This window comes from Cavia porcellus, unplaced genomic scaffold (genome assembly GCF_034190915.1).
Source record: "Cavia porcellus strain 051 isolate PalLab524CR breed Dunkin Hartley unplaced genomic scaffold, mCavPor4.1 scaffold_26, whole genome shotgun sequence".
NCBI classification, from domain to species: Eukaryota; Metazoa; Chordata; class Mammalia; order Rodentia; family Caviidae; genus Cavia; species Cavia porcellus.
The window spans coordinates 46453918-46467769 of record NW_026947509.1 but is presented as its reverse complement, the minus strand read 5'-3'; the positions used below and the strand labels follow the sequence as shown (position 1 = coordinate 46467769).

Below are 13852 nucleotides of genomic sequence, written 5' to 3'. Positions count from 1 at the left end.
CCTTTACACAAAGAGCTTTCAGTCTTGATAAGAAGGCAAAGCAAACTATTATATATAATATAATATGAATGTCTAATCTGAATGAAATAGGTAACAGTATAACAGATGGCATTTCTCAATTTATAAAGCACTTAGCTGACATTTTTATCTACACTGCTTATTCAAAGGCCCAAAATACCTCCCCCACATGAGAACAAAGGTTCATCTAAAAAGTATTGAATAATTTGACAAAACACACAAAACTAAAAAGAGATAGAGCCAAAACTGGAACCCAGGGCTTGTCTTCTTAAAGCTGTTTCTAACCTTACTAGTTTAGATGTTTGTTTCATCATAAGAAAAGCTCATCTAAGCACATAGCAGAGAGCCAGGGACATGTTAACTGGAAAGGGAACTGACCTAACCTGCTATTCTTTGTTGTCTGTGTTGAGCACAGCAGAGCCTCTGCTCAACACAGACTACAATGTCTAGACTAGAAAACAGTAGCAGGAGAATCCTTTGACACCTTAGACTTGAGCTGCATTCTCCAATCCTGTTTGGTTAAAGACCAATGATTTGAGAACTACTTCTGCTTTTAATAAGGTAAACTATGACCCTTATTAAGTTCCTTGCAATTACTCTCTACTAGTTAAATCTCAGGTGGAAGGAAGGTTGACTAGTTCCCCAAACCATCAAATACACTAAAAAAGAAAAGTACTGGGGCCAAGGATTTGGCTTAGTGGTTAAGTGCCTGCCTGGCAAGTGCAAGGTTGTGACTTCGATCCCTGGTACCAAAAAGAAAAAAAAGAAAAGCACCTTAACTCACAAAGAAATGTGTTACCTTACATCTTCAAACATGTGTCCTACTTAAAAAATAATAAAGAAAATTGAAATCTCCCTCTTAGGCTCCCAATACCTTGTGGCAATGTGCCCATTGCGAATGAGCCAGTTGACCAAGTCCTTTCCCACAATGCAGTTGGGGTGTGTTCTCAGCCAGTAGCGGTGATCCTGAAACTCCATCCCACTGCTGTGATGGCAGATTTTTTTCCACAGGTCTTTTAACTGAACACTGTCCTACAATCACATTAAAAAACAAGTCATTACTCCGGAGAAAAAATGCTATATACCTTTTCATATGCTTTCCTATGTTGTTTGATTCATAAAGGAAGTGTTGACTGGGATTTTTTATAGCAGTTAATTTAAGACAATTTAATGTGAAACATCCATGGAAAACAGCTTCAACTTTTTTCTCTTAAGAACTTTCCCAGGAACTAGCTTTTTCAGTCAATGGCACATATCACGCGTCTCCTAGTTAAGTACAAAAAACATCCTTCTTTAGAGATGGGCCAAGGTAATGAGAGACCACAGCCCATCACCCAACTTTAACTGCTCCTACTAACTGTCACGGTACCGCGTCCTAACCATTCTCACCTTGTACACACAACTGCCAAGGAAATTTTCCTAAGGGAAGTCTCTAATTACCTTCTGCTAAAAAAAAAAAAACCTTTCAACACTGCTCAGTACAAGTGCAAATTTATCTCTTTTTCTGGTACCAGGACTCAAACACAGGACCTCACATCTTCCAGGCAGGCGCAGGTCACTGACCTATACCCCTGGCCCTACAAGCTTAAACTTAGGAAGAGGACTGAATTCATCACCTTCTACACAGTAAAGCCAAGTAACTTCCCATTCTCACTGCCCACAGCTCCAACTGGAACTCTCCCAATTAATAATCCCTGCCTCAGCCAGTGGAAAACGCCATGTGTATTTTTACCTCTACCTTCCCTGTTAGTGAGACTCACTTTTCTTACTGCCTAGCCAACATCAATTCATCCTTTGAAGCCAAATTTAAGCCATTCCGATGTTCCCAGACGAAAGAGGTAAAGAAAATATTAATTCAATGAATGTAAAAAGTATAGCTTGACCAATTTCTCAGATAACCACAGGAAAGTTAAGCTAATTATTTCTCAGCTTAAACTTTTTTTTCTTTTCTTTTTTTAGTTTTTTGAGACAAAGTTTCACCCTACAGTTCGGACTAGCCTTGAACTGGCGCTGAACCTGCAGCAATCCTCCTGCCTCAGCCTCCCAAGTGCTGAGATTATAGGCACGCACCACCACATGCTGCTTCTGCTACATTAACATGCTATTTCATTTATACGTTTTTTAAAAAATATCAGTGAAACAAACATGCTTTACGCTCAAACTAGTAATAAGTCAAAGATACTGGACTGGTACCAAGAGAATTTTGCGTTCGTCCTCGGTGGTCTCTGTCCTGACATACATCCGGTTAGCCTGGGGACTGACGGATGTCTCGTATGAAGGTACCATAGGAGAACCAGATCGATCCAGTGACAGGTTAGTAATACTGGCTGACCTAGAATGAAAATAAACAGCAAAGACAAGTTCATAAATTTTTCATCAATGAACAGAATTATAGTTAAAAGTCGTATTTAAATAAGCTTTCTTGCCATTGTTTAAGACACTTTTTAAAGCAGTAATGATGATGTACTTTGTAACTAAGAAAGAATGCACAGAAACTGTAATATATTTGTAATTTCTTGGTGAACCTAAAATTACTTGGAGGAGCAATTCACTTTCAAATTCTCCCTGCTTATTCCAAATAGCTGTGTCATCTCTCTTTTTCTCTTTCCCATCTTCAAAAAATGGTTTTCTTTTAGTTTAAAAACTAAAATTACTGGAAAATAAGTTTAATGAAAATAGTTATGGGAAGTACAAGAAAAGAATTATATTGTTCATGTGTCAGTATTAGTTCAAAGAAAATGGGTACAAACTCAAAAATACTAAACATGAGGTAAACAGTAACAAGTAAATGCTGAAATCATCTTACTGACAGGGTCCGCCAAGCCCAGTGTGCCTCCTGCTTTTGCACGGCCCAGGAGCTAGGATTCATTTTATCTTGCGATCAATCTGAGGGTGTAGAATATGAATTTCGAGCCCCAACAAAAGCGAAGCATTCTGCACCCCCCAAAAAAGAATTCACTTTTTTCCCCATTAGCAGACCTACATTTAAAACAGCCTCAATTTTTATATGTTTACTTGATCATTAACAAACTATTAGTGGAAATTAGTTTCCTCACATTATATATCAGTATGAATATAAATATCTATTATTTTGCCTCACCAGGAAAATAACTTGTAAGTAGAATATCAGGATCAAGTGAGCTTTTGCTTAAAAAATGTTTTAAGTTAACTAGACATTTTTTTTTTTGTCTTTTTCCTTTTTATCGGTACCAGGGATCAAACTCACGACTGCCCGCTTACAAGGCAGGCACTTATGCCACTGAGCTAAATCCCCAGCCCCTAACTAGACATTTAATTAGCTTCTACCTTTTAAAAAAATGAAGGTTTAGCTCCCATATAGAAAGGCAGAAGCATCTGTCTTACACACTATAACTCAATCATTAATACATGGTTTCTCATTACAGCATTCTGTAGTATAGGTATTACTAGCTCCATTTTGTAGATAAATCAAGAATCAACAAGCAATTTGCCTAGATAAGGGCTGTCACTCAAAACTAAGTCTGAACTGAAAACATCCTCTTTCTAGAGTAAAGGTGAAAATACTTTTAAGAAAGTACTCGCGCAGGAAGTCATGAATAATAGCTAATAATAATAGCCACAGAGATCAGTCTATGAGCAAAAATAATCAGCCATTCATTTTCTGACATATTCTTTCAGTGCAAAACGCTCATTCTGATTTGGGAGAGGAGCCAGAAGTCACAGGGTGCCAGACTCGGTGAATACAGAGGATGAGGGGCACTATGATGCTTTCACAAGCCCGACTTTTCACCAAACAGCACTCGGCAGCAGCATTCACGGCAGTTTTTTTTTTTTAGCAGCTACGTTACTGCTTTCAAAACATAATTCAGATCATGGCACCCTCCCCACTCTACCTTCAAAACTCTCCAATCAGGGAAAGCTTTCCTGAAGTAGAACATCAAACAGTAAGTGTAGAAGGAATGGAAAAGTTAGAAAAATCATCCTTTTGGCCAGGTGTGATGGCACACATCTATAACTCAAGCACTTCAGAGGCTGAGACAGGAGAATCTCTGTGAATTCAAGGCCAACCTAAGCTACATAGTTTAAGTTCAAGATCAGCCTGAACTACGTAAGACTGTGTCTCACAGAAAACAAAACACAAAAACAAACCAACAAAAAATCACCATTTTGGATCCATCATAGTAACATTTGATTTGGGCAGAACCATAAATGAATGGTAACACTATTAAATGAGAGATTGATAAGGGAGAAAATATTTATATAGTATTAAAAGTATCTCCCCCACATATCATGTATTACAAAGGAAAAAAATGGTAACTTCACTGTCCAAGGGAGAAACCCAAGACAAAAGATTGAGTCAATTCACGTGTCCTCTTCACAAACACTACTATCATGAAAAGTAAAAATGGCTTAAAAAAGTCCAAGAGATATAGCTGTAACACACGATTACAGACAAGGAGGGAATTAATACAAAGCACATCATTAGGACGACTAGCCAAAACAGAACACAATCTACTTAGATGATAAAAATTTATCACCAATTTCTTGAATTTATACCACAGTGATATAAAGGAACTTGACTGTTCTGAGGAAACACTAAAACATTAAAAAGATTATTTCCCATCTTTGATCTGACATATAAGAATCTTAAAGTCTTCACTTTGTCCTAACATCAACTAAAAAGCTAAACACAAACTGAAAGCAACTTTTCTATGAGCTGTCATATGGAGTCACAGAGCAAACTATGACGCCAATTAATAGAGACACAGACCAGGGGATACAGAAACTCACAATTTACTGGAGCAGAAACTCACAAATAGAAACATCCCTGGAAAACAGTACTGGCATAGAAAAATCTTCAACGTAATTGGTAAAGTACCAGAGACTCAATGTGAACAAGGCTGAGAGACTGAAAGCTCTAAGTGGACAAAGTATGCAAGGGATTAGGCACATTACTTGTGAGTCAGACTCTGAGGAGCTCTAACAGGTCCTCACAGTGAACACCCAAGAAAAATACCCTCCAGCCTCCCTTCAGAAGGACAGGAAAAACACTGAAACACGCCACAGCTCTGTTCTTTTTTTTTTTTTTTTTTTTTTTTTTGGTCTTTTTTTCCTTTTTATCAGTACCAGGGATCGAACTCACGACTGCCTGCTTGCAAGGCAGGTACTTATGCCGCTGAGCTAAATCCCCAGCCCCCAAGAGTTCTGTTCTTAATCAATCCTGCTCTAAGAGGAACTATTTCATCAAACCCTAACCAGGCAAAATACCAAAGACTAATACACTCGGGAAGGGAAATACCAAACTCCAGTCCCCCCTAACTTCCCACATGGCAGAAGAAAAGTATGCAACTCCAGTCTCCTCCAGGCATTTTTCCCATCGAAGGGGAAAAAACCTGAAGTACCTGTGAAGTTCACAGTGCAAGGCTAACACTTTCTTTCACCCCACACCTCAGCATTCTATAGCTGGGGCCTGCAGGAATTTTTAAAACTGATCAACATGCTAACAGTATTACCTGAAAAAGTAAAGAACATGTGAAAAACAAGAAGCAAAACTGGAGCATTTATCAAAGATATACAGGAGGTGAAAAACCAGTAAGGAACAAATAGAATCCAGCAACATCAATGAACTGGATATGATATAAACCACCTCAGCTAGGAAAAGATAATTACATTCTTCTCAATTTCACATGGAACATTAACAAACATAGAGCACACACTGGATGTATTAGTCCATTTCTTGTTGCTGTAACAAAACAACTGAGGCTGGGAACATAAAGAAAACAAGATTATTTAACTCACGTTCTGGAGATTCAAAAGCATAGTGTCAATATTGCCCAGCTCTGGTCAGGGCTTTCTTGACTGTATCACAATGTGTCAGATGATACCACAGTGGGAGCACATGCAAGTGAAAACCACCCCATGGTGAGAAACAGTCAGTGTTCAGGCTTCCTATTTTAATAACAATCTTTGAAACAAAAATTAACCAGGGTTCCAGGAAACTCCTTGAAGCCCTTCAAGAAGGCACCTGCAATGGACTAACCACCTTCCACTAGGCGTCACTTCCTCTAGATTCTGTCATCTCCCAGTACTGCCATACAGAAGATTGAATTTCCAGCACATGAACCTCTGAGCAATACTCAAACCATATTCAAATTTAAAGGAATAGAAAAACTACAACAGAAGTACAAATCAATAACAGCTAAAAGAAAAAAAAATAGTTGGGAGATTTAAAAAAATTCTTAAAAATTGATTTGATTAAAAAAATCTCAAGAAAAATTGATTTTCAAGTAAATGAAAATAAAATATATCAAAATTTATAAAGCAACAAAGACAGAACTTACAGACAAATCTGTAGCATTAAATATGCACATTAGAAAAGATATAAAATCAATCATCTAAGCTTTCACCTTAGGAAACTAGAAAAAGAGCACATCACAGCAAGCAGAGGAAAGCAAACAAAAATTAAGAGAGGAAGTCAGTAAAACTGAGAACAGAAAATCAGTAAGACAGAATCCATAAAACCAAAGCTAGCTCACTAAAAAGGTCCAAAAAATCTACAATGTTCTAGCTATGAAAAAAGAGAGAAAATACAAAGTACTAATTGCAGAAATGAAAGATGGAGACTCGCTAAAGATCTAACGGACATGGACCAATTTTTTGAAAGTTGTCATCTGCCAAAATTCGCACAAGAACAATTATGAACAGGCCCACATCTAGAAAAGAAAACCAAGTCAATAATTAATAACTTTCCAAAACAAATGCACCAGGTCCAAATGAGTCACTGGTAAAATTCTACCAAACATTTAAGGACAATAAGTATACCACATCTTTACACTGTCTTCCTAAAGATGGAATCAGAGGGAATATGTACTTCCTAACTCAGTCCATGAAACCAGCACTCTTGTAATAGAAAACCAGATAAAGATACAACAAACTAGTACTTCTCACAAGCATAGATACAAAATCTTCAATAGTAGCAAATCCAGTATGACAATGTAAAAACATTAATTATACTCCTTATCTAAGTGAGTTTTATCCCAGGTTTGCAAAGATGGCACAACATCCAATTAATGCAAACTATCAAATCAACAGGCTGAACAAGAATATACAGAAAAACCCTATCGATATACACAGAAAAAGCACCTGATATAATTTGGCACCCTTTCATTATAAAAAGAAAATTCAGTGAAGTAGTAACAGAGGAAACTTTCCTCTATTCTTAATTCATTCTTGATACTCAATGACGAATACCTATAAACACCTTATAGTTAACGACATAATAGTAAAAAGCTTAACTTTCTCATTATGGTCACAAAACAATGCAAACAGGTCGTCCTTCACCATTCTTTCTTAACACTGTACTGAAAGTATCACCTAATTCAATATGACATGAAAAGAAAATATAAGATTTACTGATTAGAAAGAAAACTGCTGATGACAAGATTATCTATAGAAAACTCAAGGGGCTGGGGATTTAGCTCAGCGGCATAAGCACCTGCCTTGCAAGCAGACGGTCATGAGTTCGATCCGTGGTACCGATAAAAATGGAAAAGACAAAAAAAAAAAAAGAAAACTCAAAACAACAACAAAACTCCCAGAAATAACCAGTGATTAAAGAAAGGTTACAGGTGCAAAATGTATATGCAAAGGTTAATCTTCCTCCTTTATATCAGGAATGAACAAGCTGAATTTAAAATTAAAACAGTTATATTAAGATCTCCAAAAAATTAAATAGTTGGGTATAACTTTTAACAAAATTTGTTCTTTGGGGGGAGGAGTTTTCTTTCGTTTTGCTTCTTGGTTTTGAGGAAGGTTCTCACTATATGGCTCAGGCTGGCCTTGAACTCACTACGTAGCCCAGGCTGGCCTCGATCCTCCTGCCTCACTTCGCCTTCTCATGCTGGAATTACAGCTGCACATGACCATGCCCAGCTCAAATTTAACAAAATCTGTACAGATATAAACGAGGAAAACCTATAAAACTTTACTGAAAGAAATCAAAGAACGAAGAGATATTCCATGTTTATGAACAGGAAGACTCCACACTGCCAAGATGTCACATCTTGTTTCAAATCTCTTGCAGATACTGACAAAACAAGTCTGAAGATTACAGTGAAAGGCAAGACACCCAAAATGGCACGATGCTGAAGGAAAATAAACAAAGCAAAAAGACTAATACAACTTGACTTCCAGACTTACTATAAAGCCAAACTACACAGCTATTAAGACAATATGGCTTTAAGTCAGTAAGACAGAAAAAGCCTACAAACGGACTCAGAAAGTGCTGATCTGTGACAAAACAGCAGAGGAAATACAATGGAGTAAAAGATAATCTTTTTAACAACAGTGCTGGAGTAGCTGGGCACCTCAAAACAAAAACAAAAGCTCTACACAAAGCACCTTTAGCCTTCACAAAAATTAATCCAAAATGAATCACAAACATAAGTGTAAAACGCAGAAATACAAAACTACCAAAAGCTGAGAGAAAACTCAGATGAGCCTTGATATGATGACATCTTTTTTAGAGATGACACCAAGACACAGTCCATGAGAGAAACAAGTGATTATCTACACTTCATTAAAATTAAATACTTGGCCAGACGTGGTGCTGCATGCCTCAAATCTCAGTACTTGGGAAACCGAGGCAGGAGGAATGATGCAAGCACAAGGCAGTCTGAACTACGTAGCAAAACCCTCGTCTCAAAAAACAAAAAGGAAAAACGAAAAAAAGAAAATTACATACTTCTGCTCTGCAAAGGACAATGTCCAGAGAATGAAAGGACAAACCATACAGTGGAAGAAAAGTTATAAAAAAAACACATTAGACAAAAGACTTATCTAAAATTTTAAAAACTTCAAAATTGAGAAGATGAACAGGATTACACAATGGGCAGAAAGTCTGTATCAGATCCCTTACCAAAGACAGCAGACAGACACCAAGCGCTAATAGTTCAGGCCTGGAACACTTCGCAAAGGCTCACATGCCCCAGCAGTACCAACTGTACTACAGGGAGGTGGCAAAAGCTTTAGGATGAGGAACTCAGTTGGAGGCAGTGTGCCTTTAAAGGGTATACTCAGGCCTTGGTCTCATCCCAGGTCCAGAAACAACACAGCCAAGTCACCTTTAACTGAACCCTCTAAAAACATGAGCCAAACTAAATCTCTGTTTAAATCATTCCTATCAGGTATTTTATCACAGTGACAGAAGGGTAACATATTAAGTACATAAAAAGATACACTATTTCATATATAATAAGAAAATAACACCTGCCAGTCAAGCACAAGGTCCTGCATTCAATTCCCAGTAGCAAAATTTTTTTAAAAATAGCAAATTAAAATAATGATGAGATGCCACTACACATCTACTACAATGACCAAAATACAAAACACTAGCAACACCAATTCTGGAAATGATATAGAACAAGAAAAACCTCTCATTCATGCTGGTATAAATGAAAAATGACAAAGATAGTGGTTATATCTTAAAAACAAAACATGCTCATTTATTATCCAACCATCATGCTCCTCAATAATTTAGTCAAATAAACTAAAAACTACATCAACCCAAAAATCTGCACGCAGATGTTGTGATGGCATAGATCTGAACGTCCCAGGAAGCCTCAGGTGTTCTAAGGTGGGGTTTTTGGAAGCCAAATGGACCAGGGGTTATGTACCCATCAGTGGGTACATCTGTTACAAGGTGGGGGCTGCGGATTTAGCTCAGCAGCGTAAGTGCCTGCCTTGCAAGCGCATGGTCGTGAGTTCGATTCCCAGTACAAAAAAAAAAAGGTGGGGCAGAGCTGGAGGTGTGTCACTGGGATGCGATCTGTGGAGTGTGTTCCCCGAACTTTTTCCTCCTGGTTCTGTTCCTCATCACTTCCTCCACCACACCCTTCCGCCGTGCCCTTTCTGCCTGTGAGGCAGCCAACTATCCTCTAAATCCTCTAAGAACCATGAGCAAACCATAAACCTCTCCTCCTGTAAGTTGTGGTTCTGTGCCTCAGCAATGAGAAAGTGACCAGGACATTTATAGCAATCTTACTCATAACTGCTAGAACTGCAGAACTCCTCCACAAAATATCCACATGGCTCATTCTCTCAAAGCCTCCACATGTTTCTAACCAACTAGAAGCCAGACGGTGTTACAAGTTCTGATATCTGAAACCAATGGAGAGCTGGGCATGTAGCTCAACAGCACAGTGCCTGCCTGGCAAGCAGGAGGTCCTGAGTTCAATTCCCGGTACTGGAGAGAAAAAAAAAAAAAAATAGCCAGTGAAGAATCTGAAAAGAGCCACTGAATGAAAGCAATAGCTACAAGCACAAAAGTCGTTCTGAGCTAGGAATTTATACAAGCAGTCAACTTTTTCAAAAATATTTGCTCTCCCATCTATGACAAACCAACAGCCAATATTATACTAAATGGACAAAAACTGAAAGCTTGCACTTTAAAAATCAGAAACAAGACAAGGATGTCCACTATCACCACTCCTATTCAATATAGTTCTGGAAATACTAGCCAGGGCAATCAGACAAGAGAGAGAAATAAAAGGAATAAAGATAGGAAAGGAAGAAGTTAAATTATCACTATTTACAGATGACACGATACTGTATATAGAAGACCCAAAAAACTCCATTAAAAGACTAGTAGAGGGGGCTGGGAGTTTAGCTCAGCGGCATAAGCGCCTGCCTTGCAAGCAGGCAGTCGTGAGTTCGATCCCTGGTACGGATAAAAACGAAAAAGATCAAAAAAAAAAAAAGACTACTAGAGGTAATGCACAAATTCAGCAGTGTAGCTGGATACAAAGTTAATGATCAAAAATCAATAGCATTCCTGGGCCTGGAGATTTATCTCAGTGGCATAAGTGCCTGCCTTGCAAGTGTGCAGTCTTGAGTTCGATCACTGGTACTGATAAAAATGAAAAAGACAAAAAAAAAAAAAAAATCAATAGCATTCCTGTACACAAAACAAAAAACTCACCAAGAGAAACTATGGAAATATCACCTTTCATAATAGCATCTAAAATAATGAAATACTTAGGAATCAACCTGAGAATGTAAAAAGACCTATATGCCGAAAAACATGCTACACTAAAAAAAGAGACTGAAGAGGATATTAGAAAATGGAAGGATATTCCTTATTCTTGGCTAGGAAGAAACAACATTGTGAAAAAAAAATAAAATCAAACTAAATAGAGCGATAAGACTACTGTGACTTTTAAATACTGACAAACTGTTAACAATGTCCTCTGCCTTCCTTTTTTAGGCAATTTCTTACCTTTCCGCTTCTCAGGATGCTTTGTATATTTTGGGTCCCACTAGCTCCTTTAGTTTTTAGTTAAGAGAGTCAACCTGTTATCTGAGTGTTGCTGAAACTTTTCACCCCTGAGCTTGATCTTGAGCTGTACTCCTTTACTTACTAAAGCCACAAGGTTTTCCTTCCTTCCACCTGTGTAATTCTACACGGCACATAAGTGTCATAGCTTTCCAATCTATGCCTTCACCATCCTGTAATGATTTGATTAGTTCTATAATGTTCAGTCTGTATTCAATGTGTGTGAAGATGAGGACAACTATCTGGAAGAATAGAGACAATAAGATACACAGTAAACATCTCCAGTGGACTTGCTTAGAAATCTGTTTCTTTAATTTTCCTTATGATCTGTTTTGTTCTGTTTTGTTATAATTAATCTTACCTTCTTTAAAGTAAAAAAGGAAGGAAGGAAGGAAGGAAGGAAGGAAGGAAGGAAGGAAAGAAGGAAGGAAGGAAGAAACAAAGAAAGAGAAAATGGCCATACTCTCAAAACTGTTACACAGATTTAACACAACCCCCATCAAAATACCATTAACATACCTCACAGATCTAGAGAAAACACTCCTAAAATTCATTTGGAAACAGAAGAAACCTAGAATAGCAAAGGCAATTCCAGACAACAAAGGCAAGGCAGGATGCATCTCAATTCCTGACTTGAAATTATACCACAAAGCCACAGTGATAAAATCAGCATGGTACTGACAAAGAAATAGACCTGAGGATCAATGCAACAGATTAGAAGATGCAAGCACAACTACAAAGACACTCAGCCACCTCATATTTGACAAAGGGGATAAACATGTTCACTGGAAGAAGGATAGCCTCGTTAATAAATGGTGTTGGAAAACTTGGCTCTCCACATGCTGAAGACTGAAACTAGATCCATGCCTATCACCAGGCACAAAACTAAAGTCTAAATGGATCAAAGACCTAAATATTAAAACAAAAACACTAAATCTACTGGAAGACAAGGTAGGTAGAAGTTTTGGAGACATAGAGATAGGCAGAGAATTCATGAACAAAATGCAAACTGCACAGGAAACACTTCAAAAAATCAATAACTGGGATCTCATATTATTGAAAAGTTTCTGCTTTTCAAAAGAAATCACCAACAGACTGAAAAGAAAGCCTACAGAATGGAAAAGAATTTTAGCCAGCAATCCTCAGACAAAGGACTTATATCCAGAACATACAAGGAACTGAAAAACATCAAGCCCCCCAAATTCAAAGATCTATTCAAAAATGGGCATCTGGGGCTGGGCATTTAGTTCAGTGGCATAAGCGCCTGCCTTGCAAGCAGGCAGTCATGAGTTTGATCCCTAGTACCGATAAAAAGGAAAAAGACAAAAAAGGGGGGGGGGGGCATCTGAGATGAACACATAGTTCTCAGATGAAGATAATACAAATGGCAAATAAATACATGAAGAAATGTTCACCATCACTGCTCATTCCAGAAATGAAAATTAAAACAGCATTAACATTTCATCTCACTCCAGAAAGAATAGCTGCCATCAAGAAATCAACTGATGGGGCTGGAGGTTTAGCTCAGCAGCATAAGTGCCTGCCTTGCAAGCAGGCAGTTGTGAGTTCAATCCCCAGTACCGATAAAAAGGAAAAAGACCAAAAAAAAAAAGAAATCAACTGATAACAAACGTTGGCGAGGCTACAGGGAAAAAAGAACACTGCTCCACTGTTGGTGGTAGTGCAGACTGGTGCAACCACTGTAGAAATCAGAATGGAGATTCCGCAAAAAAAAAATCCAGGATTGGAAGTTCCATTGAATCCAGCTATTCGCCTCCTGGGTATTTTCCCAGAAAAACTGAAAAGGTCATATCACAGTGATGTATGTGCACCCATATTCACAGCAGCACAATTTGTAATAGCTAAATCTTGGAAACAACTGAGATGCCCATCAACTGCAGAGTGGATGAAAAAGATGTGGTATTTTTATGCAATGGAATATTACTCAGCTATAAAAAAGAATGATCTTGAGGCCTTCATAGGCAAATGGAGACAACTTGAGACTATCCTCATTAGTGAAATAAAAAGAATCATATTTATAAATATCACATTGTGTCTCTAGTATAAGTAATAAGAAATGTAGGAGTAATATAACCCAAAATGTTCAATTGCTATTGTAAAACAGAGAGGAAAAGAAAGTACTTTAAAGGATATAACTGCATATATGTAAAAAAAGAGAGAAAAAGAAAGTGCTCTAAAGGATATAATCGCATGTATGTTTTGAAGTGTGCAGGAGTAAGTTTTTGTTGGATCATTAAACAGAACTGTTTGCAGTCTCGCTGTTTGAATGCCCACATTGTAGACTTTCTTTTTTTTTTTTTTTTTGGTAGGCTTTATTTTTGTAACTTGAACAACAATTTCTAGGAGGACAATATGGAACTTATCAACTAGGGATTTCTTACCTTTTTTTAAAATTTTATATTATTTCTACTCTTTCTCTGTTTTGTTTTTTTTCTCTTTAAATACAATTTTAAAGAATATTTGCTCTCATTATTAGAAAAAGAAAAATAAGACACAGAATAC

The 13852-nt window shown here is 37.5% G+C and overlaps 1 protein-coding gene across 11 annotated transcripts in view; it reads right to left on the bottom strand.

The window, feature by feature from the left end:
• Pikfyve (phosphoinositide kinase, FYVE-type zinc finger containing) overlaps nucleotides 1-13852 on the bottom strand; it is a 94124-nt gene that overhangs the window by 62787 nt on the left and 17485 nt on the right. For all 11 annotated transcript variants that reach the window (XM_063237377.1, XM_063237375.1, XM_063237382.1 and 8 more), the window contains 2 exons: nucleotides 2212-2350; nucleotides 893-1050 (listed from right to left, as the gene is read on the bottom strand). In XM_063237377.1, the coding sequence (XP_063093447.1) occupies nucleotides 893-1050; nucleotides 2212-2350 (297 nt within the window). The remainder of the gene's footprint in view (nucleotides 1-892; nucleotides 1051-2211; nucleotides 2351-13852) is intronic.